Raw genomic sequence first — 26527 nt, forward strand, 5'->3', positions numbered from 1 at the left:
ATTCATGAAATCTACCTGTGCTTGTTCTGGAGTTTCGGCTGCAAAATAGAAGATGTATTGGTCTTCACTAAAGTGCTGCACTACTATTTGAAAACAGTTTGGCCTACGAAAAAAAGACCACAATAAACAAATTAATCCATGGATGTGGAGCACAGTCTGTCACTGCACGAAGGCAAATATCTCCAAAGTTACCTTCAGTAAACTGCAACAATCATAACCCAATACATTTAATAACTCCCCAAAGATGCATATTACCTCAGATGCTATATTAAAAATAAAACAATGCTATAGCAGTATGCAAGTTCAAATAGTTAGTGAGCTTATTTTATTCATTACCATCGTAAGTTTCTCTACAATGAAAATGATGAGAGCTATCAAAGGGCAAAGAAAGAAAGTACTTGCATCAGAAATAGAGAATGACATAAATATATTCAAATTTGAAAGAGACAAGATGATGGATTAGAATACATCTATTTAAATGTTTTAAAATATGTACCATCAAGTAAACACACATACATACACATTTCCCTCCCTTCACTCTTTCTGGGTGATGTGTATGTGTATTTTTCCATCAATCTCGGGTTCTCTACCGGGGACCTGGGAGCTTGAGGGTTCAGTGCGATATCCTTGCTGTTGGCTAGTAGTGCACTCTCCGGGACTGAGATCTCAGATGTTCCCGGGATTTCTTGGAGCCAATCTCCCAGTCCGGGTGCGATGGCTCCAAGTGCTCCTATCATCACTGGGATTATTCTGGCTTTAACTTTCCATACCCTTTCCGTCTGCTCTTTCAAGCCTGGTATTTCTTCAGCTTCTCATTCTTCCTTCCTCATGTTACTGTCATTTGGGATTGCCAAATTTATTACTTGCTTTCTTCTGTTCCTTGTCCAGAATTACAATGTCTGGTTGGTTGGCCAGTACCTGCTATCAGTCTGTATTTGACTATATCTATATATATCTATATCTATATCTAAATCTATATATCTATATCTATATCTATATCTATATCTATATATCTATATCTATATCTATATCTATATATATATATAATTAGGCTAAACTTGATACTGCACAAAGCATTTTAGGTAGGGTAGCAGTCAGCACCATGCTAATACAGTTTAGGGCGTCAGAGTTCAGAGCTCAATTCCAGCATTCTCTCTAAAGAGTCTGCACACTCTCCCTGTGACTGCGTGGGTTTCCTCTGGGTGCTCCAGCTACCTCCTACAGTCCTAAGATGTTCTGCTTAGTAGATCAGTTGATCATTATAAATTGTCCTGTGATTTGGCTATGGTTAAATTGGGGGTTGCTGGGCAGTGCAGTTCAAATGGCTGGAAGGGCCTATAGCTGGATGCATAGACGGTTGCATGAATGGATATTTTTAAAGAAACACAACCGGTACAATGGGTTTCATTGAGTTTGCGAGGCTAGGTAATGCACTACATGAATTAGTGATTCAAGCAGCAAACAGCACATCAGGAACTCAGCAGGCAAGATACTGATAAACTGGATTCTACTCTATATGAATGGTAAGCTTTGAGTTTACTGAGCTTAGTAGAGAACTCTACACTTCTGTTTAGCTTCCCAAATTTAAAATCTTATATTCCTTTATTTAATTTCTCCTCTTTTTCTTTTAGCATAAAAAAGGAAATTAGTTAGAATTAGTTGGATCTGACATATTATAAACTCCATGGCTAATATCTGGAGTCACAAGATTCATTAGAACAGCACCGTTATCATCAAGCATTGGCACAAAGGGCAGAATGGCATTTCATAGGCTGCAAACACAAATTTGAAATAAGAAAACATGTTCATAATGGCTTACTTTGATCTGGAATTCACTGAATTAAAGACCGATAGAAACAGATTCAATGACTTCCTAAAGGTATTTTCAAAATTTAAATTGAACTGTTAAGGTTAATTGCACTACTTAGGCTATTTGTAACTCCTATGTTCTATGCTTCAATGTCCAATATGCAGCTCAAAAAAAGGTCATCTAGCTGTACAACATAAAAACAAGCTCTTTCATCCACTACACCTATGCCAACCATCATGTTTCTGTTTTAAACATCTTTTATGACTGCAAAACATTGCTAGACATTAAGAAACTTCAAGTACCACAGGTCTACCCCATTAATGAATTGCCTGATAACGGGGGAACTGGACTTGATGTAGACCATGTTATTGCCTGTTACAGAAAGGCACCAGAGTCACCGTGCGAAGGTGGTGAGAAGTCTAACAGCCAGAGATTGGCTTTGACGTTTTTCTTGCGATTGCACATTGGTAATGTAAAATACTGCAAGTCTGGTTCACTGGCTTATTGGCGAGACTGATAGCAGGGGAGCTAAGTGGCCTCAGTTATAGCGAGGACTAGGCCTTATGCTGCTGGCTTGCCAATTTCAGCAGTCCAGGAGAGGAGATGCAGAGGCAGTGTGTTATGGTGTCCATGCTGGATTATGGGCTGGCAGTTCCCATTGATCTGCCCTCCAGTGTTCACACTATGGAAAACAAGCTGGATTGCGTGCATACACTCGTCAACAGACTGCTGAGAACTGCTAGTTCTTGCTGACAATACCCATGCACCATCAATTTAAAGGACATGTCACTCAGGGACTTGGGCTATATTTTTGTTTGACTATGTTTACTGCCATCTTATATGTGCTATATGTGCCTTGTGCTGTTTGTGACTGTCAGCAATGCGTTTCATACCTTGGCCCTGGAGGAACAGTTCCATTTGGCTGTATTCATGTGCGGATGAAAGATAATTGAATGTGAATTTATGCTCTTACATACTCATCCCATGTCCCTGCATTAATTCTATTATTCAAGATTATTAAATTCCTGTTGAGAAGCCTCTGAAATGCTCCTACTTCCTCTGACAGCTCATTCCAGATATCAGTCATTCTGTGTGTAAAGGTTTACCCTCAGGTTTAAATAGAGGGAGGAGATCTATGACCTATAGTTCGTGACACCTCTACCACGAGAAACAGACACTGTCTATCTGCCCCATCAAAGCCTCTCATAATTTTATATACCCTTATAATGCTACCTCTCAGACTTCTTTGCCTCAGGAAAATTGCACTCTGCCTGTCCAAGCTTATTAGAAGCACTGCAATCCAGGCAACCCCCTTGCAAATATTTTCTGTATTCTTTCTAACTTAATCAATCTTTCCTGCGGTATGACAACTGATCTGCACACACACTAAATGCAGCTTAACCAATGCTTCGTACACAACATCCCAGCTTTTCAAAATAACACGTCAGATTTGTGACATAATTGCCCAAACACAAAGCAACTATTTTTAAACAATCCCACTAAAATTGCAAAACCAAAACAACACAAACTTAAAAGGGTCTCTGTATCTTAATATGTAGAGGTAAACAGGTCAAGAACTCAATTCATTATCACAATATTTTCCAATATTCTGTATTTAAAGTTTCTCAAAATCATAACTATTTTATTCTTAACCTATCCAAGGTTTCAACCACTTCTTCAGTAATGTTTTTTTTTCTTAATCCTAGATTTCTCTTATACTTATACTTTTATACTTTATTGTCGCCAAACAATTGATACTAGAGCATACAATCAGCACAGCGATATTTGATTCTGCTCTTCGTGCTCCCTGGAGTACAAATCGATAGTAAATATTAAAATTTTAAATTATAAATCATAAACAGAAAATAGAAAAGGGAAAGTAAAGTAGTGCAAAAAAAAACCCGAGAGGCAGGTCCGGATATTTGGAGGGTACGGCCCAGATCTGGGTCAGGATCCATTCAGCAGTCTTATCACAGTTGGAAAGAAGCTGTTCCCAAATCTAGCCGTACCAGTCTTCAAGATCCTGAGCCATCTCCTGGAGGGAAGAAGGACGAAAAGTGTGTTGGCTGAGTGGGTCGTGTCCTTGATTATCCTGGCAGCACTGCTCCGACAGCGTGCGGTGTAAACATAGATATAGAATGTCTATGTCTTCGGCCCATAATGTTGTGCCGACCCTCAAACCCTGCCTCCCATATAAGCCCCCACCTTAATTTCCTCCATATACCTGTCTAGTAGTCTCTTAAACTTCACTAGTGTATCTGCCTCCACCACTGACTCAGGCAATGCATTCCACGCACCAACCACTCTCTGAGTAAAAAACCTTCCTCTAATATCCCCCTTGAACTTCCCACCCCTTACCTTAAAGCCATGTCCTCTTGTATTGAGCAGTGGTGCCCTGGGGAAGAGGTGCTGGCTATCCACTCTATCTATTCCTCTTATTATCTTGTACACCTCTATCATGTCTCCTCTCATCCTCCTTCTCTCCAAAGAGTAAAGCCCTAGCTCCCTTAATCTCTGATCATAATGCATACTTTCTAAACCAGGCAGCATCCTAGTAAATCTCCTCTTTACCCTTTCCAATGCTTCCACATCCTTCCTATAGTGAGGTGACCAGAACTGGACACAGTACTCCAAGTGTGGCCTAACCAGACTTTTATAGAGCTGCATCATTACATCGCGACTATTAAACTCTATCCCTCGACTTATGAAAGCTAGCACCCCATAAGCTTTCTTAACTACCCTATCCACCTGTGAGGCAACTTACAGGGATCTGTTGACATGTACCCCGAGATCCCTCTGCTCCTCCACATTACCAAGTATCCTGCCATTTACTTTGTACTCTGCCTTGGAGTTTGTCCTTCCAAAGTGTACCACCTCACACTTCTCCGGGTTGAACTCCATCTGCCACTTCTCAGCCCACTCTTGCATCCTATCAATGTCTCTCTGCAATCTTTGACAATCCTCTACACTATCTACAACACCACCAACCTTTGTGTCATCCACAAACTTGCCAACCCACCCTTCTACCCCCACATCCAGGTCGTTAATAAAAATCACGAAAGTAGAGGTCCCAGAACAGATCCTTGTGGGACACCACTAGTCACAACCCTCCAATCTGAATGTACTCCTTCCACCACCACCCTCAGCTTTCTGCAGGCAAGCCAATTCTGAATCCACCTGGCCAAACTTCCCTGGATCCCATGCCTTCTAACTTTCTGAATAAGCCTACCATGTGGAACCTTGTCAAATGCCTTACTAAAATCCATATACATCACATCCACTGCACTACCCTCATCTATATGCCTGGTCACCTCCTCAAAGAACTCTATCAGGCTTGTTAGACACGATCTGCCCTTCACAAAGCCATGCTGACTGTCCCTGATCAGACCATGATTCTCTAAATGCCTATAGATCCTATCTCTAAGAATCTTTTCCAACAGCTTTCCCACCACAGACGTAAGGCTCACTGGTCTATAATTACCTAGACTATCCCTACTACCTTTTTTGAACAAGGGGACAACATTCGCCTCCCTCCAATCCTCCGGTACCATTCCCGTGGACAACGAGGACATAAAGATCCTAGCCATAGGCTCAGCAATCTCTTCTCTCGCCTCGTGGAGCAGCCTGGGGAATATTCCGTCAGGCCCCGGGGACTTAACTGTCCTAATGTATTTTAACAACTCCAACACCTCCTCTCCCTTAGTATCAACATGCTCCAGAACATCAACCTCACTCATATTGTCCTCACCATCAAGTTCCCTCTCATTGGTGAATACCGAAAAGAAGTATTCATTGAGGACCTCGCTCACTTCCACAGCCTCCAGACACATCTTCCCACCTTTATCTCTAATCGGTCCTACCTTCACTCCTGTCATCTTTTTTCTTCACATAATTGAAGAATGCCTTGGGGTTTTCCTTTACCCTAATCACCAAGGCCTTCTCATGCCCCCTTCTTGCTCTTCTCAGCCCCTTAAGCTCCTTTCTAGCTTCCCTATATTCCTCAATAGATCCATCTGATCCTTGCTTCCTAAACCTCATGTATGCTGCCTTCTTCCACCTGACTAGATGTTCCACCTCACTTGTCACCCATGGTTCCTTCACCCTACCATTCTTTTATCTTCCTCACTGGGACAAATTTATCCCTAACATCCCGCAAGAGATCTCCAAACATCGACCATGTGTCCATAGTACATTTCCCTGCAAAAACATCATCCCAATTCACACCAGCAAGTTCTAGCCTTATAGTCTCATAAATTTGTCTTTCCCCAATTAAAAATTTTCCTGTCCTCTCTGATTCTATCCTTCTCCATGATAATTATAAAGGCCAGGGAGCGGTGGTCACTGTCCCCCAGATGCTCGCCTACTGAGAGATCTGTGACCTGACCCGGTTCATTACATAGTACTAGATCTAGTACGGTATTCCCCCGGTCGGCCTGTCCACATACTGTGACAGGAATCCGTCCTGGACACACTTAACAAACTCTGCCCCATCTAAACCCTTGGAACTAATCAGGTGCCAATCAATATTAGGGAAGTTAAAGTCACCCATGATAACAACCCTGTTATTTTTGCACCTTTCCAAAATCTGCATCCCAATCTGCTCCTCTGTATCTCTGCTGCTACCAGGGGGCCTATAGAATACCCCCAATAGAGTAACTTCTCCCTTCCTGTTCCCGACTTCCACCCATATTGACTCAAAACAGGATCCTGCTACATTACCCACCCTTTCTGTAGCTGTAATAGTATCCCTGACCAGTAATGCCACCCCTCCTCCCCTTTTTCCACCCTCTCTATCCCTTTCAAAGCACTGAAATCCAGGAATATTGAGAATCCATTCCTGCCCCGGTGCCAGCCAGGTCTCTGTAATGGCCACTACATCATAATTCCATGTATGTATCCAAGCTCTCAGTTCATCACCTTTGTTCCTGATGCTTCTTGCATTGAGGTACACACATTTCAGCCCTTCTACCTTACTGTCTTTACACCGTTTATTCTGCTTCTCTTTCCTCAAAGCCTCTCTGTATGTTAGATCTGGCTTTACTCCATGGACTTTTTTCACTGCTCTATCGCTCTGGGTCCCATCCCCCTCGCAAATTAGCTTAAACCCTCCCGAACCATGCTAGCAAACCTACCTGCAAGGATATTGCTCCCCCTCAAGTTCAGGTGCAACCCATCCAATCTGTACAGGTCCCACCTTCCCCAGAAGAGATCCCAATGATCTAAAAATCTAAAACCTTGCTCCCTGCACCAACTCCTCAGCCACGCATTCAACTGCCATCTCCTCCAATTCTTACCATCACTGTCACGTAGCACTGGCAGCGATCCCGAGAACGCCACCCTTGAGGTCCTGTTCTTCCGCCTTCTGCCTAGTTCCCGAAACTCACACTTCAGGACCTCATCCCTCTTCCTGCCTATGTCGTTGGTCCCAACATGTATCACGACTTCTGGTTGCTTTCCCTCTCTTACCAGGACGTCATACACCCGGTCAGAGACATCCCGGACCCTGGCACCCAGGAGGCAACAAACCATGCGGGCGTCCTTCTCACGTCCACAAAATCTCCTGTCTGCTCCCCTGACTATAGAGTTTCCAATGACGACAGCTCTCCTCTTCTCCATCCCACCCTTCTGCACCACAGGGTCAGACTCAGTGCCGGAGGCCCTGCCACCGTGGCTCACACCTGGTCGGTCGTCCCTGCCAACAGTATCCAGGACGGTAAACTTATTATTCAGGGGAATGGCTACAGGGGTGCTCTGCACTACCTGTCTGCTCACCTTCGCTTTCCCCCCTCTGACTGTCACCCAATGACCTGTTTCCGACAGCCTAGGTGCGACTACCTCCCTGTAGCTCTCATCTATGACTGCCTCATTCTCCCTTATGAGTCGAAGGTCATCCAGCTGCTGCTCCAGATTCCTTACACAGTCTTCCAGATCGCCCAGCCGTATGCACTTCTGGCAGATGTGACTCTGCGGGAGACAGGAGTTCCCCCAAGACTGCCACATCTCACATGAGAGGTACATCACTGTCTCAGAAGACATTGTAAAAACTAACTGCGAGCTAGCTTGTCCTCCGCCTCTTCTCGTCGAAGCCTCTCGAGTCAAAGCCTCAAAGCTCCACTCCTTCACTGGCCCACTCACTCACAAAGTGAGTCCAAGGACGGAAGATTGGTTTGTGTGATGTGCTGCGCTGTGTCCTGCAGCTCCTTTCGGTCTTGGACAGGATAACTTCCATACCAGGTTGTGATGCAGCCCAGAAGAATGCTTTCTACGGTGCATCTATAAAAATTAGTGAGGGTTTTAGGGGACAGGCCAAATTTCCTTAGCTACCTCAGGAAGTAAAGGTGCTGGTGGGCCTTCTTGGTAGTGGACTCTGCTTGGTTGGACCAAGTCAGGTCATTTGTGATATTAACCCCGAGGAACTTAAAGCTTTTGACCTGTTCCACTTGCGCACCACCGATGTAAATGGGGTCGTGCGGTCCGCTACTCCTTCTGAAGTCAACAACCAATTCCTTCATCTTGCTGACATTGAGAGATAAGTTATTGTCTTCGCACCATGCCACCAGGTTCTTAATTTCCTCTCTGTACTCAAACGCATCATTACCCGAGATACGGCCTACAATTGTTGTGTCATCAGCAAACTTATATATTGAGTTCGATGGAAACTTGGCTACACAATCATGGGTGTACAGTGAGTACAGCAGGGGGCTGAGTACACAGCCTTGTGGGGCACCGGTGCTCAGAGTGATTGTAGAGCAGAGCTTGTCCCCTATTTTCACAGCCTGGGTCCTGTCTGTGAGGAAGTTGAAGATCCAGCTGCAGATCCGAATGCTAAGGCCCAGGTTCCGGAGCTTAGGAATCAGTTTATTTGGAATGATGGTATTAAAGGTAGAGCTGTAGTCAATGAAAAGGAGCCTTACGTATGTGTCTTTATTCTCCAGGTGTTCTAAGGAGGAATGTATTTAGCTCTTTGGGCAGATTTCTTTTACCCACTGTGACAAGAATACACATAGATTAAGACGTAGCTGTCCTGTGCTGGCACCGGTGGGATCAGCAGTTGGTCGGCCATCTCTCTCCTCCCCGCCCATTGTCCATCGCCATGGCAGCGATTACTGCGAACTGAACTGAACTTTGTGTTACTTTGAAACTGGTCATTTACCCCTAGACAACGATAGAGCTTGATTGATCCTGTTATCTTAATTCTGTGTACATGTGTGTTTATCATTGCTGAACTGTTGCATTCATTATCCTTTTGATTAGAGTACTGTGTTGCTTGTTTCTTTAATAAAACTTTCTTAGTTCTAGTAATCCGGACTCCAACTAAGTGATCCATTTCTGCTGGTTTGGCAACCCAGTTACGGGGTACGTAACGTAAGTGGGGTTCTCGTCCGCGATTTTGAACGCTAAATTTGGAACGGAGTAAATTGATTGGGTCAAAATTCCCGAAAGAAAGAAAAGACAAACAGCAGAAATGGAGGCTGAGGAATTTATAAAGGCGCCGACCTTGGAGGCATTAGAGGATGCCAGGAAATCGGAATTGGTAGCTGTGGCCAAACTGTTGAATCTTGCTAAGGGAAAGTTGAAAATGAGGAGAGAGGAGATACACAGAGCTATCGTAGAGCACTATGTATCTAAAGGTATGTTTCCCCAAGGCGAGCTGGGGGTGGTGTCTATTGAAAAACCTGCTGGAGACGCAGTACAGGTACAGCTTGAAAAACTGAGACTCGAGCACGAGTTCCGGGTAAGGCAGTTGGAGCAAGAAGAGAAAGAGGGACGGACAGACAGTTGGAGCGAGAAGAGAAGGCGAGAGAGTTAGAAAGGCAAGAGAGAGAGTTAGAAAGGCAGGAGAGAGAGAGAGAGAGAGACAGACAGCTGGAGCAAGAGGAGAAACAGAGAGAAAGGGAATTCGAGCTGGAGAAGTTAAGGATAAGGGCAGAGCAGGGGCTCGTGCCGAACCAAGGTGGAGGGTTCCGGGCGACCCAGGAGGTTAGGCTGGTTCCCCCATTTGACGATACCGACATGGATCGGTACTTTCTCCATTTCGAAAAAGTGGCTAAAAAGTCAGGACTGGCCAAGGGATAAGTGGGTTGTTTTGCTTCAGAGTGTACTGAAAGGGAAAGCCCAAGAAGCTTACTCAGCTTTGTCCGCGGAAGATGCCCAGAGGTATGAGGTGGTGAAAGAGGCCATCCTCAGGGTTTATGAGTTGGTCCCGGAGGCATACCGGCAGAGGTTCCGGAATGCGAGGAAGCAGTGGGACCGCACGTATTTAGAGTTTGCCCGTGAGATGCAGACATATTGTGAGCGTTGGTGCACCTCGAAGGGGGTAGAGGGGGTTATGACAGACTGCTACAGCTGATCCTGATTGAGCAGTTTAAAGGTTGTGTCCCTGAGGGTATGAGACCCTACCTAGATGAGAAAGAGGCAGCCACGTTAGCCGCAACTGCTAAGTTAGCGGATGAGTATGCGTTGACGCATAAAATGAAGTTTTCCCCGAGTAAAGGCTACCAGAAGGGTAGTCAGGACGGCGGGGAGAGTCCGCCGGAAAAGTCAGAAAGTAAGCCGGGGACTAGTGAGAAGGATAAGGTAGACCGGGAGCAGTCTGGTAGGAAGTCTCCTGGGGTCGTCTGTTATAATTGTGGGAAAGTCGGACACTTTGCGTCCAGGTGCTTTGCCCCAAAGAAGGAGATGGGAAAAGGAAAAACGGCGATTTTGACTGGCTGTATCGAGCTGGTACACGAACCGCTAGGGAAGGACAGGTCTGCCAAAGTTCAGGAAGGGCGCGAGAGGTTTATCTTGGCCGGATTGGTGTCGGTGAAGGAGAGGTTAAAACCAGTTCCAGTGCGGATCTGGAGAGACACGGGAGCGTGTCAGTCACTAATACTGAAGAGTGTATTAGAGTTTAGCTCAGAGACCCAGACTGGGGAGGTCAAGGTCAAAGGTATTGGAGGAGGGACAGAGACAGTCCCTTTGCACCAGGTACACTTACAAAGCAACCTGGTCTCTGGACTAGTCATGATCAGGGTGAGGTCCGAATTACCAATGAAAGGCGTGGAAGTCTTGCTCGGTGATGACGTCGCCGGGAGAATCGTGTTCCCAGCCGTGAGATTGACAGGTCAGCCTGCCAGCATTGAGGCCCCGCCCATGGACTCACAGGTTCATCACGGGACCGCGGTAGTAAATTTAGCTGAGACGTTTCTGCCAGCCTTGTACGAGAAGGGGGTAGAAAGTGAAAGGAAGGAGTGTAGTGAGACAAGAGGTAGTGAGGGAGCTGGGACAGACGTAGCAGTAGCCAGGAGCGAGACGAGGGGCTGCTGGTTTTGGCAGAGATAGCTCTCTCTGACACAGATTTAACAAAGGAACTAGTAGGCTATTGTGTGGAGGAGGAAGTGCTAAGGAAGAAAGGGAAACCAGGTACCGTACCCGCAGATGAGGAATGGGGGATGGTGCAAAAGAGTTATGGGGATGAGGTTTTTAACCTGGCCCACAAGGTACCCCCCGGTGGACATTTTGCGGTGCTGGAGGAAACAGTTGGTGGAATCATGAAAGACGTTTACCGGCTGCCCAGGGGGAAGGATGTTATTGATTATGACCGACGCGAACTGAGACGTCACCGGCTTTTGATATGCTAACAAACCTAGTCGGTGTTAGCGCGGAAATCAATGAAGCTAGGGTCCCCCTGATAAGAGAAAAAAACCATTTTGAAAAGATGAGTATGGTATCAACCAGATGGGAGAAGGCTATTGTTTTGGCCAGCTCTGCTGATAAGGTCTCTCCCTTAATCCCCGAACAAAGCGACTCTTTAGGAGAAATAATTAAACGACGCGCACCCGCGTGTTTGATTGTCCCGAGGCGATGCAAAGAACTGGGACGTTGGGTGGTGTCTGTTACACTAGGTCAGCCTAGCGAACAACATCCATATAGAATGAGTAAATCAGTGACTAAAGGGCTGACGAACACAGAGGTGTGTATTGGCAATGTAATACGGCTGTCTGAAGCCAGCTTGATAGTGAACCTTGAAAAAAAATGAGTTCGGCCACGCGAAGGTCACTTACCTGGGAACTGGGGTGACACAGGGGCAGCTGGCAGCGATGCAAGCTACAGTGCAGGCTATCGCTGACCTTCCAACCCCGACAGCCCTCAGAAGGCTCTTGGAGATGGTGGGGTACTGTAGGAAGTTTTGCAATAACTCGGCGGTCACTACCCCTCCCCCTCCTACTAAGCCCTTGCGAGAGAAAACTAAGTTGGAATGGGACGACCCTTGTTATTGTGGTCCGGGACAAAACCAAATGAGAGGTTACATTGATCATAATTCATCAGTGTTTTTGACCACTATGAAGTTTGCTAAATTGGAGCCTGGTCTAAGGGATTATTAATAACACATATAAAAGGAACAGAAAATGTGATGGCTGAGTGTCTGTCAGGTGTTGACAACTTCAAACTCGCTGTATTAGCCAAATAGCCGATAAAGATGTATATTTGTGTGTGTATCAAATAATGTATTCATGTTTGTAATTTTTACCCCTGGTAAAAATCCTTAAAGGGAGGAAGTGTGACAAGAATACACATAGATTAAGATGTAGCTGTCCTGTGCTGGCACCGGTGAGATCAGCAGTTGGTCTGCCATCTCTCTCCTGCCCCCCCACTGTCCATCGCCACGGCAGCGATTACTGCGAACTGAACTGAACTTTGCATTACTTTGAAACTGGTCATTTACCCCTAGACAACGATAGAGCTTGATTGATCCTGTTATCTTAATTCTGTGTACATGTGTGTTTATCATTGCTGAACTGTTGCATTCATTATCCTTTTGATTAGAGTACTGTGTTGCTTGTTTCTTTAATAAAACTTCCTTAGTTCTAGTAATCCAGACTCCAACTGAGTGATCCATTTCTGCTGGTTTGGCAACCCAGTTATGGGGTACGTAACACCACCAAGCTATGTACTTTTTGAACAGCATAGCTTTGTTCTGCCTATGGACCAGAAACTCTACTGCACCCAAAAGTTATACCAGATAGTCAATGCAATAGGATGATCAACACCAGTACTGAAAGCTGTTCCCCATTTCCAACTTCCACTGCAATGAAATATGCTGTATTGTTTGGTAATGAAAATGTGTTGGCCAGTAGACAAGAAGATGGGTTTTTGGGGGTAGGATAAGGGGAGAAAAAAATCATCATAGCTGTAAGCTGGACTGGGTCTGAGCTATAGTTTGGGCAGATGGATTGGAGATTTATTACATGTTCTTGGTACGTGAGTGGTGAGAGTGCTTTGCTGTGACCTGGGATTGAATGGTGAAAGTAGGATAAAGCCATTGAGCTGAGGATCAGAAAATTAAGTGAGGCAAGTGAAAATTAATGTTTTTTGGGTCAGATGCTTCAAAAGTAAGAGAAGGATTGGCTACAAGTTCAACACAGCATTGGAGAACTTTGTTATCTCAGAAGTGCTGAACTTTCCTAAGATAATGCTATCTGATTTTCCTGCAATGATCCTATAAGAAAGTAACACACATCAAGTGGCCAGTTAATAACCACAAAAACAATTTCAAGATATCAGTTAGTGTTTCACTCTGAGTGGCAAAAAACTTTTTCATAATACTAAGTAAATGGTGCAACTGACTTCTGAAATACAGTAACTAACAACGTTGATCCCAATACTTATCAGCAAACTTACTTTGATGCTATCTCCAGTGCAATAAATTGTATGTGATTTTTGTATTGCAAGCTCATAATTGAATGAAACTTTAATTTCATTGTTTTTGACTCTACTCAATACTAGTTCCTGATGTTCTAACAATTAATAAAACTGTCTCCTGTGCTAATCACAGATTTACACAAGTAGCAGCAGCTTTCCCTCACCTTGCTCCAGCATTCGACAATGTCAAAATCATCCTACCTTTCTCCACCTTGTTTGATCCCCATAATGCTCTATTTTCCTAAAATCAAAAAATCTCTGCCTTAGCTGAGTACTCTTAATGATGCAATCTTCAGAGCTTTTGGGGAATAGAATTCTTTGAAGATCCTCAATACTCAGGATCTGAAAATTCATGTATTAGACTAAATGATCAACTCTTCATCATGAAGCTACACAGCCCAGATTACAGTCCTTCAGTAGGGAAGCCTATTGACAGCATATATCCCTGACAAGCCTAAAATTTAAAATATTTCAGTTAACTCAAGCATAAACTTTGAAAATTTTCAATAAACTTACTTAATGACCGGTTACATATAATTCATGGTTATGAGAATGATACTAGTAACTACTTGCACAAAAAGAGGATATGAAACAAGGGCAAGTGCCCCAAGAGAATTTCAGAAATCGTTAAAGTGAATCTTGAGCTGGATTAATCAGATTTCTTTAGAAATGAAAAATGGAGTGAAGAGAAATCTGCAGGATCTCTATGAATACATTTCTCATATATACATTATCTATCATAAACTCCTTGCTGAACATGAAGTATTTACATTGAATTGAACTGTGGTTAAATAATCAAATCACTAAATATTTCTGGTTTGTAATTAATGTGCACTTCTATATAAACCAAATCAGATAAGGTACTGGGAGGAAACATTAGTTTGTGTAGGTTAATCAAGTAAACGTACTAAGTTCCATTAACATTTTTAGATCAGAATCTTAATCAGGAGACATGGTTAGAAGAATGTCAAAAGTCAGATAAAGGAACAAGTTCCAAAGCAAACACCACAGAATGCTAACCACGGGTATGGGAAAAGCAATGATTAATGTTAAATATATCTTGCATAGAGATTGTTTTTTTTAAAAAAGATAAAGTTCATAAATATCTTCACCTGCCAAACAGACTGTCATGAACTCCATACACAGTACAAACACTGAGGTCAATTAATCCTTTTGGCTTTGTAGCTCTCTTTTCACTTTCAAAGTAGATTAGTTGGGAGTCATTCCCTTCCAAAATGAAGTACAAGTTTTTCCATCGTTTACTTTTGCCTACAATAAATAACATTGAAAAGTTTGTATAGTTTTTCAGAAAAATATAAAGATTGTTTCAAAATACACAGCAACATTAGTTCTGGCGTCACAATATAACTGATCTTATTCACGTGGTGGTATCAAGCTGAAATGTAGTCTGATACATGTCATTAAAAGGACAGAAAAATAAAGCAAAGTAGAAACATCACGTTACAATTCAGTATCAGGCAGCTGAAATAGAGAAAGCTCCCAAATAGACATTGGATTGAGCAACAATGAACCAAGCTCCTTAGCACCTACTAGTTGGTTGCAAGGAAAGTATGAAAGCACACCGCACTACAATCTATTCACCTTCACAGGAACAGAAACTTTACCCAAATTTCCCCATTGAAAAGTCTGCTTAATAATAAATATTTTGTACAAGATAAACAATTACAAGGAATATTGTTCTTGAGTGTTGTCAACTCATGGCGACCCTATAGATGGGGGTAGATGTCCATAAGGTTTTCATATCAAGATACGGAATTAGATTGAAAGGCCTTTCATCTGCTCATATACTGCTGCCCAGGTTGGGACCAGGTCAGATTCGAGCTCAAGACCACCCGCCCCGAAGTCCAGTACTGATGCTACTACACCACCAGCTGGCCCACAAAGAATATACAATAATGAAAAACTGATTCAGCTCAGCATTGTTGCAGTGAGCAGAGGCCCATTTAGTGCAGTATTTTGAAAGTACAGACTTTGACAAGATGATTTTGGATAGGTAAGTCAATTTGCATTTATTTCCATCAAGAAACAAGAGTACAGCTCAATACAGACCTTTGGCCCATGATGTTGTGCTGACCATTTTACTATCTAAGAGCAATCCAATCCTTCTTTCTCACATAACCCTCAAATTTTCTATCATTCAAGTGCCTACCTAAGCATCTTGCAAATATCCCTAATGTATCTGTCTCTACCACTACTCCTGGCAGTGTGTTCCATGTACCCACTCTGTGTAAAGAACTTACCTCAGACATTCCTCTCTATACTTTTCTCCAATTACCTTAAAGTTATGGCCCCTTGAATTAGCCATTTCCGTACTGGGAAAAAGTCTCCAACTATCCACTTGATCTATACTGCTCATCTTATACATCTCTATCAAGTCACCTCCCATCCTCCTTTGCACCAAACAGAATAGCCTTAGCTTGCTCAACCTAGAAGAAATAGCAAGGCATCTGGAAAGAAATTGATCCATCAGGCAGTCACAGAATGGATTCAGCAAAGGCAGGTCCTGTTTGACAAACTTACTGGAGTTCTTTGAGTATATAATGAGTGCAGTGGATGGAGGGGAATAGATGGACGTTATTTATTTGGATTTCCAGAAGGTGTTTGATAAGGTGCCGCATAAAAAGGCTTATCCATAAGGTAGGGATGCATAGAGTTGGGGGTGATGTATTAGCATGGATAGAGGATTAGTTAATGAATAGAAAACAGAGTTAGAATACATGGCTGTTATTCTGGTTGGCAATCAGTAGTGAGCAGTGTGTTGCAGGGGTCGGTGCTGGGTTCGCAACTGTTCATGATATACACTGATTTGGAAGAGAGGAGTTGTAATGTATCTAAGTTTGCTGATGATACTAAATTGAGTGAAAACGCAAATTGTGCAGAAGGTATGGAGAGTCTACAGAGAGATATAGATAGGTTAAGTGAGTGGGCAATGCTCTGGCAGATAGAATACAATGCTGGTAAATGCAAGGTCATCCACTTTGGAAAGGAAAATGGAACAGTAGATTACTTAAATGGTAAAAAATTGCAGCATGCTGCTGTGCAGAGGGACTTGGGAGTGCTTGTGCGTGAATCACAAAAAAGGTTGGTTTGCAGGTGCAGCAGGCTATCAAGGTGGCAAATTGCATGTTGGCCTTCATTGCTAGAGGGATTGAATTTAAGAGCAGGGAGGTTATGCTGCAACTGGACAGGGTACTGGTGAGGCTGCACCTGGAGTACTGTGTGCAGTTCTGGTGTCCTTACTTAAGGAAGGACATACTGGCTTTGGAGGCAGTGCAGAGGTGGTTTACCAGGTTGAGTCCAGAGATGAGGGAGTTAGACAATGAAGAGAGATTGAGTCACCTGGGACTGTACTCACTGGAATTCAGAAGAATTAGAGGAGATCTTATAGAAACATATAAAATTGTGAAAGGGATAGAGAAGAAATAGGCAGGAAAGTTGTTTCCATTGATAGGTGAGACTAGAATTTGGGGACATAGCTTCAAAATTTGGGAGATTAAAGGAGGAACTGCTTTTCCCAGAGAGGTGAATCTGTGGAATACTCTTCCCAATGAGGCAGTGGAAGCTACCTCAGTAAATATATTTAAGACAAGGTTGGATAGATTTTTGTACAGTAGGAGAATTAAGGATTATGTGGAAAAGGCAGGTGAGTGGAGATGAATCCCCAGCCAAATCAGCCATGATCTTATTGAATGGCAGAGCAGGCTCAACGGGCCAGATGGCCGACTCCTGCTCCTATTTCTTATGTTCTTATCCTCATTAAACACTGAACAACTAGACAAATAAAATTACAGTCCTGACGTGACAGGCAAGTGATGTGCTGTATTTATACTTTGTGGGAGCTAAGGAAAATTATTGTAATCCATGGAGACCATCAAGTCCCTATACCTTGTGGAACTTGTGCTTAGGGCTGGAGATGGAATCTGAGATTTGGACACAGGTACCTCAAGGAGAGAAAAAGATATCTAAACACTTCAGTGTAAGACACAAAATATATTCCCAGCATGTTTCAATATACTCATGACAAATAAGATAATCTTTAATTTACTTTTTAACCCTTACTTTTTTGTCTTTCAGCCTGCCACATTTTCTGAGGCTGTGTGATCTACTGGTTCATTACAAATATAGGCATCCATTAGTCTTGTGAGACCATGGATTTGCGCCATGGAAGGTTTCCAGGGCGCAGGCCTGGGCAAGGTTGTATGGAAGACCGGCAGTTGCCCATGCTGCAAGTCTCCCCTCTCCACGACACCGATGTTGTCCAAGGGAAGGGCATTAGGACCCATACAGCTTGGCACCGGTGTCATCGCAGAGCAATGTGTGGTTAAATGCCTTGCTCAAGGACACAACACGCTGCCTCAGCTGAGGCTCAAACTAGTGACCTTCAGATCACTAGACGAACACCTTAACCACTTGGCCACGCGCCAACACTTCATTACAAAAGATCATATCAAATATACTTGATACCAAATTTAGACTTTTTAACCCAGGAACAATGTTAAAAACTATTTGCCAAAATTCTGAATGACTGCAAAGAGAAAATTAAATGATTGAATGAAGTAAAACCAGCTAGACAAAGCAAGTGAGCTCTCCATCAATCACCCAATAATGACACTAATCAACCTAAATTAATTCCACTCCCATGAACTCTGAGTGCAGAGGCAATTGACAGTAGCCAACTAACCTGCACATCTTTGCAATAAGGGAGGAAACTAGAGCACTAAGAGTCAACTTAAACTGTCAGAGTGAGATGAGTTTTGCAGTGTCCAGATTAACAGCCTTTCCTGTCTGTTTTACATTTATATGTTTGGTAGATATTTCAAGTTAACATATTTTTTTTTGAAGTAAAATAAGGGGCTACTCACATTTATGAACTAAATAACAGGGGAAAAAAAAAACTTTTCAGTACTATCTGGTCAAAGGACCTCTGTAAGCAGAATGTTTAAAGTCATATGAAGTTAGTATTAACAACCTCTTGAAATGGTTTCCTTACTCTTTTTCCAGAGGTAGCCATCCTTTACTATATTCTTATAAAGTGCATCCTTTGGCTTGCGCCGGATTGTATTGTATATTTCTCTACCATCAACAGAATCTTCAACAACTTGTTCTTGATTCTAAAATAAAATTGAAAATCTTTTATTAGTTGTATCATTCCATCTCTTCACAACTTAAAAATAGGATCTACAAAAGATGAAAACAAAATTATGAATTAGCAGACTGAACATGTGAATACTAAATACACTGGTCTATATAACATTGTTGTAACAGGATCTCCAATTCATTATCTATCCCAAAGATACTATTAATATTAGATCACAATCAATATATTCACTAAACAGAAACAGCTCGTGAATGTTACAGTAAAGTAACTCAAATTCAAATTCTGTCAGCTCGTTTTATTCTTCAGTATAAAAAATCAAATCAGGACCCCTATCTGCCAGCTCAATGTAATTTTAACCAAATTTAAATTAGTAAACTCAAAATTAAACTGGTGAGTAACAGTAACTATCTTTGTTTAATGATTATTGATTAAAAAAAAATAGGTTTGCTATTTGGCTTGAATGTAATTTGAATGTTATTTTCGCCAAAACAAAATTTTAGAGATCAAGCATTGTAGGTAATAACGCAATCACGAGGAAATCTACAGATGCTGGAAATTCAAGCAACATGCACAAAATGCTGGTGGAACGCAGCAGGCCAGGCAGCATCTATAGGAAGAAGTACAGTCGATGTTTCGGGCTGAGACCCTTTGTCAGGACTAACTGAAAGAAGAGATAGTAAGAGATTTGGAAAGTGGGAGGGGGAGGGGGATATCCAAAATGATAGAAGACAGCAGGGGGAGGGATGAAGCTAAGAGCCAGAAAGTTGATTGGCAAAAGGGATACAAGGCTGGAGAAGGGAGAGGATCATGAGACGGGAGACTGAGGGAGAAGGAAAGGGGGAGGGGAGCAACAGAGGAAGATGGAGAGCAGGCAAGGAGTTATTGTGAGAGGGACAGAAAGAAGGTTGGAGGAACAACACCTTATATTCCGTCAGGGTAGCCTCCAACCTGATGGCATGAACATTGATTTCTCTAACTTCCATTAATGCCCCTCCTCCCCTTCTTACCCCATCCCTTATTTATTTCCCCCCTTTTTTCCCTCACTGTCCCTCTCACAATAACTCCTTGCCTGCCGTCCATCTTCCTCTGGTGCTCCCCTCCCCCTTTCTTTCTCCCTTGGCCTCCTGTCCCATGATCCTCTCCCTTTTCCAGACTTGTATCCCTTTTGCCAATCAACTTTCCAGCTCTTAGCTTCATCCCTCCCCCTCCTGTCTTCTCCTATCATTTCAGATCCCCTCTCCCCCTCTCAAATCTCTTACTATCTCTTCTTTCAGTTAGTCCTGACGAAGGGTCTAGGCCCAAAACGGCGACTGTACTTCTTCCTATAGATGCTGCCTAGCCTGCTGCGTTCCACCAGCAGTTTGTGTGTGTTGATTGTAGGGTAATAAGTTTTCTTCCAGTTTACTAATGGTTAATAGAGATTTATTGTTTGTTTTGCTTCACTTCATGTTTATTTGGGAGTACAGGAACCTAAATCTGGAACAGAATACATTGATAGCATTGTAACAGTCCAAAAAATGAAATTATATATTGGAGAGCAAAGGAATGGCTGGGCATTTATGGGTCCATCATCAGAAAAGTAGGCACAAATATCATTCTAGGAATGCTATATATAATGAAATATAGAAATTAAAAGGAGCTTTGTATTAGTAAGGAAAATATGCTGCAGAAATTAATGGAAATGAAAACTGATAATGTCAATCTCAGATTACTAAAACAAGCTTGTCTGGAAATAACAGATGCACTAGATATTACCTTCCAAATTTGTCTTAATTATGGAACAATTTGTGCAGATTGGAGGATACAATCCTAATGCTGAAAAGAGGAAGGGGGGTGGGAGGAAAAAGGACCAATTAGCCTAATATCAGGAGTAGGAAAAAAGCAAGAGTCTATTATATTGGATATAACTTTGTATTTAGAATTTGTCAATAGGATTAAACAAAGTCAACATGGATTTAGCCATACAGCATGCAAATGGGGCTCTGTTCTACAATTGCAGCTCATCAGGAACCAAATTACACTAATCCCATGTTTTACTCTCCCCATCAACTCTCTAAGTCTTAGCACTCACCTACACAAGAAACAACTGATAGAGACAAAATAGTGTACCAATCCACATTATTGAGATGTCTGAGGAAACTGCAGCCCCTGGATGAAACCCATGAGGTCAGAAGAATAATGTGCAAACTTCTTGCGTTCAGCACCAAAGGGCAGGATTGAACCTTGGAAACTGCGAGAACTGTGAGGCAGCAGCCTTACTAGCTGTCCCACAGAGCCACCAACAATGAAAGAATTTGACAAATTTAATAGGTTTTTTTTGAGAATATAACTGGTAGCTTAGAAGAGCTATTGGATGTGGTGAACTGGGATTTTCAGACAGCCTTTGATCAAATCCACATAAGAGTTTACTGTGAAAATTAAAGCACATGAGATTGGATATAATCCCTTGGTATGGACAAAAATTAGGTGACAGACAAGAAATAGAACAAGAATAAATGGGTCTTTGTCCAAGTGATAAATATACTCCACCAGTTGCTAATAGTAATCAGCGCATGGACTCTAGCAATTCAAAATATACCTAAACATTTAGATGGCAGTGTAATACCCAACTGGTATTAAACATTATTGAGAAGGGCATAAGGAGGCTTTAAGATGATTTCCACAAGTTACGCAAGTAGGCGAATACATGGAAATACAGAATTTGATTGATAAATGTAAAAATATCTACTGCAGAAGGAAGAACAGAAAGTAATTAGTTAAAATGGGGATGGCTCAGGAGATATTGACATTCAAAAGGGTGTCTCCTGAACATAAACCACCAAAAGTAAATGTGGTATTGCAGCAAGCAGTTATTGCATAGAAACATGAGCATTTCCTCTGGCTGGTAGTCTGGAACCAGGAGTAAGTTATCAAGATGAAAAGTCATTTCTTTAATTGGAAGGGTGATGAACCTGTTAAAAAAAAATCTCTACCACAAAAGGTAGTGGGAGCCAAAGTACTGAACATACTTAACATATGAGAGAGATTTTTAGATACAAAGACAAAAGATCAGAGCACATGAGAAGACAGAAGGAACAGGATATTGCGATAGGAGATTGGATATAATTGTAATCAACTGCAGAGCAAGCTCAAAGATCTTAATGACCTAGTCCTGCTCCTCCTTTGTTTCTACAATAGATAAACAAATTGCAACATTTTTTTCTTCTAAACTGTAACATACAAGCAAATGTTCTTATCTTTAAGAATGCCCTTCACACCATTCAACCTATTCTACAAGAGAAATTACATAACATGTTAGGGTTTTGCTTACATTTATCAGCATCTAAAATCCATGGACCCAATCTAATGTTAAATGCATTTTAATTTATTCAAGAAAATATTAAAATACTGAACAATGTACACTTAAAATTGTAGAAATAACAAAAATTAGTATCTATATATATTGTTCCACTTACATTCTATAAATACCTAGACAATAAATGAAAGGCCTAGATGTTGTTCATCCATCATCGACGACGATGCGGACGTCGACACCAGATGGTATCGAGACTAGCGCGTGATTTAGATCTAAGTGAGGGAGAGTTGCACAGCGTCAGCCTCACTCTCTCTTCCCAATTCCCATCTGGATCCAGTGGAAAGACAGAGTCCAGACAGCTGGAGATGGGACTAGGCACAGTAGATGACCAGGACGTCTTCTGTGTCTTGTCCTTCTCTACACGTTCTACGACGCTTGCAGAGACCGCCTTCTTGACTGTTGGACCTTCCATTGGTCTCGTCCGTTCAATCCGCCGGATTCTGTCTTCACATGCTGGGATAGACAACTCCCTATCTCACCAAGGGTTTGGTAGACCCGTCGGCTACCTTCACCTGGTTTAGCCGGCTTGTCAAAGCCATTGTCCAGGATGTGGCCGCTGTCGCATGCAAACAGCTACGGGGAGCCACAGGCAAGAGCTGAGTGCCAGGTGGGGACCAAAGGTGGACTAACCGCCTTGAAAAGGACGCAATAGATAGAAGTGGAGGCTATGTTTCCAGTGATGGGAAAGTCTTGGACCAGAGGGCACGGCCTCAGAATATTAGGGCGTCCCTTTAGAACAGAGATGAGAAGGAATTCCTTAAGCCAGAGGGTGGTGAATCTGTGGCAGCTGTGGAGGCCGAGACATTGGGGATATTTAAAGTTGAAGTTGATAGGTTCTTGATTACTACGAGCAAAAGTTTGCAGGAGAATATGGCTGAGAGGGAAAACAAATCAGCCATGACCAAATGGCAGGGCAGACACGATGCGTGAATAGCCTAATTCTGCTATATCTTATAGACTTGTACACACTTAAACAAGTCTAATGACAAAGCAGAAAAACAAGTAAAAAAAGATTCAAAGGTTCATTTTATTATAAAAGTGTGTACGCAGAACACAACTGAGGTTTGCTTTCTCCAGATAGCCATAAAATGTCATAAGAGAGCCATAAGATGAGAAAGATTAAAATGTACTATTAAAATCAACTCATTTTATTAGAGTATTTTCTGGCTTTATACAGATTTTAACTTACCAGCAGGGGGACAGGATCTTCAAGATAATAACCTTCCACAATCTGTTCTTTCCTATAGTGCTCAATGATTTCCTCTATGCTATAATAAAGTAATCATAGTTTTAAATTAACAGCTTAAAATACAAACAGTACTAAATGTTTTAAATTATTGCAACAAAAATTCAAAATAACGGCTCTCAAATAACTGAATTTCAGTTAGTAATTTTTCATCAGAATTCTGAAGTAAAGATACTTCAAACACAAGAAAACACCAGAAATAGAACAAACAAGAGAAAATCTGTAGATGTTGGAAATCTGAGCAACACACACAGAATGCTGGTGGAACTCAACAGGCCAGGCAGCACGTATGGAAAAAAGTACAGTCGCTGTTTCAGGCTGAAATCCTTCGGCAGGACTGGAGAAAAAATGCTGAGGAGCAGATTAAAAAGGTGAGGGGAGGGCAGAAAGAAACACCAGGTGGTAGGTGAAACCTCGATTGGGGGGCGGAGAGAATGAAGTAAAGAGCTGGGAAGTTGATTGGTGAAAGAGACAGAAGGTCACAGAAGTAAAAAGGGGAAAGTGCACCTAAGGGAGGCGATGGGTGGGCAAGGAGATAAGGTGAAAGAGGGAAAAGGTGATGGGAAATGGAGAAGTGGGGGCATTACTGGAAATTTGAGAAATTGATGTTCATGCCATCAAGTTGAAGGCTACACAAACGGAATACAAGGTGATGTTCTCCAACCCAAGTGTGACCTTATCCCAACAGTGGAGGAGGCCATGGATGGATATATCGGAATGGGAAGTGGAATTAAAATGGGTGGCCACACCGAGAGCACTGAACACAGCAAATGACCCCAATAAACTCACAGGTGAAGGGTCACCTCACCTGGAAGGACTGTTTCGGGCCCTGAATGGTAGTGATGGAGGTGGTGTAGAGGCAGGTGCAGCACTTGTTCCACTTGCAAGGAAGAGAACAACTTTGGCTTATGGAGACAGATTGAGAAAGGGTTGTCAGAAATAGACTAACTGAACATACAGGCAGGGTAGAAGTTAGAGGCAAAGTTAATGAAATTGACGAGCTCAGCATTAAAAAGCACCAGTGCTGTTGTCAATAGCAGAGAAAGAGTTGGGGGAGCATTACCAGGTCCAGAGGAACATTGTTTTGTTTGCTTGTATATACATACAGTCAGATGACTTTAAGATCCTCTGGTGTAAAGGTATTCGTTTTTAATCTGTTTTTTTAAAACTTAGTTTAATATGGACTAATATAATGCAAGTAGTAACTACTTGTCAATTAAGTTAATTAGGTAACCAGGTAGAAAAGGTCATCTGAATAGATGGTAAATATTGTCAGGGAGAGTTGAATTATTCTTAGGCAGATTCCAAGGTGTTTATGATCATAGAACTTTTGAATATTTACAAAGTGAAGCCTGAAGAATGTATAAAAGGGCGCAAGTATTTCAAAAGCTTGGCTGGCCAGGTAATGTGTTTTAGTTGCTACGCTTATGGGTAGCTGGAAATCAGTACGACTCACTGTAATCACATCTGTCTTAAACACAAATTGCAGGATGGTAATGAGCTGAACAACAATGGCATTCACATCCAATGGCTCTCACATGAATTATAATTTTCAGCTTTATCTGAACTCACTTTGTAAAAGTAAAACATAATTTGGTTACCTGTTGTAATACCGGCCACCCATCATAAACTGATTGTTTGGTGTTGGAGATATTTTAAATCGTTGAATGTTTTCATTTGTCCGAAAATATAGAGAGTAATCGCCTGGTGTGTTATCTGATGGTCTTACAAGAAAGCTACTTATTTTGCCCACTGTAACAAAAGAAATCAAATTATTCTAATTACATTTTTAAAACAAAATAACAAATCCTGAATTGGACTTTTAGTGAGCTAAACCAATTTATATTTAAGGTTTAAATAATCCATAACAGTACAATGAAAGTAACAGCCAGAATACATACCACAATCTAGGTAACATTTTAAAATCTTATTATTTAGCTTCATTTTACTTAGGTCAGATCTTGGTAAAACTAAAAGACTCAGCAAATTTACCTAGAAGAAGAATAATTCTTACGTATAGGAAACTTGTTTGCAGCTTGGATGAAAGTTGAGTTGTGTGCAACATGAAAACTTTTATAGAATCATAGAAAAGTACAGCACTGAAACAGGCCCTTCGGCCCATCTAGACCACGCCAAACAATTTAAACTGCCTACTCCCACTGACCTGCTCCGGGAATATAGCCCTCCATACCCCTACCATGTACCTATTCAAACTTGTCTTAAATATTGAAATCGAGCTTGTATGCTCCGCTTGTGCTGGCACCTCGTTCCACACTCTCACAATACTCTGAGTGAAGAAGTTTCCCCTCGTGTTCCCATTAAACTGCTCAGCTTTCACCCATAACCTATGACCTCTGGTTGTATTCCCACCCAACCTCAGCAGAAATGGGGTGAAATCATGGTAAGAACTTGAAAACTCCGAAGTTCAGAAAAAAGAATTGTGTCAACTTTAATACAACAGATAAATTTTATTATGGCAGTTACTACTTTTGGCTTAAAGATGACTATTTGCAAGAAATTGAAGTTACAGAAATGATTCTTTTTATGGAGAAGAATAATGCACCAATTGGTGACACGACATGAGAATATTTTGGAGTATCTGTCAAAAGCCAAGTGTGAATCTTTTGAACAATGGTTTTTAATTACATTTAAGTAAAGATGAAGATATTGAAGGATTTATTTTTACAAATTACAGTATTGCACAATAACTGCAGACTCTTCTTTAAGCAAAAGCAGTTTCAGTCAGTTATAATGAAGCACTTTGATAGAGCAAAGGGAACAAATTATCAAGATGCCTCAAAATAACATCATTTCTATGTCACCAAATGACATTATCTGTAATAATCAGTACCTGTCATTAATAGATTATATGCCTCTTGCTTTGATATCTTCCCACGAAACCAACTGAAAAACAATTACAAAATTTAAACAATTGTTTCAATAGAATTGCCAACACAAGTAGCATTCTACTGAGTTATCTTGCAGAGCTAAAGGTGTGAAAAATTTGTTGCACAACAAATGAGTTGCACGTGATGTTCACTTCATAATTTTTACATGTTGGAAAGATGTAGATACAGCATAACTTTGCTCAGAGATACTCATGAGAAATGTTGAAGACATCACCCACATCCCTAAACAGGATATAGCTTACTCCTACCTAAATTAACCCAATTAGGCCCTTGAGTCTGTTCCACAATCCCCTTCTAATACACATAGACACAAACACAGGAATGTTTTAACAGCCCTGTACATCAACGCGTTAAAAATTTCCAAAGACTTGCAGCCCTCAATAAAATTCCTTATCTGTCTTAA

The 26527-nt window shown here is 41.8% G+C and overlaps 1 protein-coding gene across 1 annotated transcript in view; it reads right to left on the reverse strand.

The window, feature by feature from the left end:
• rasa1a (RAS p21 protein activator (GTPase activating protein) 1a) overlaps nt 1-26527 on the reverse strand; it is a 122542-nt gene that overhangs the window by 31525 nt on the left and 64490 nt on the right. Inside the window, exons 7-12 of the mRNA XM_063068505.1 lie at nt 26067-26119; nt 24817-24967; nt 23159-23237; nt 18507-18627; nt 14608-14764; nt 16-103 (exon numbers count right to left, since the gene is read on the reverse strand). Of these exons, the coding sequence (XP_062924575.1) occupies nt 16-103; nt 14608-14764; nt 18507-18627; nt 23159-23237; nt 24817-24967; nt 26067-26119 (649 nt within the window). The remainder of the gene's footprint in view (nt 1-15; nt 104-14607; nt 14765-18506; nt 18628-23158; nt 23238-24816; nt 24968-26066; nt 26120-26527) is intronic.

Source organism: Mobula hypostoma, chromosome 16 (assembly GCF_963921235.1).
Source record: "Mobula hypostoma chromosome 16, sMobHyp1.1, whole genome shotgun sequence".
NCBI classification, from domain to species: Eukaryota; Metazoa; Chordata; class Chondrichthyes; order Myliobatiformes; family Myliobatidae; genus Mobula; species Mobula hypostoma.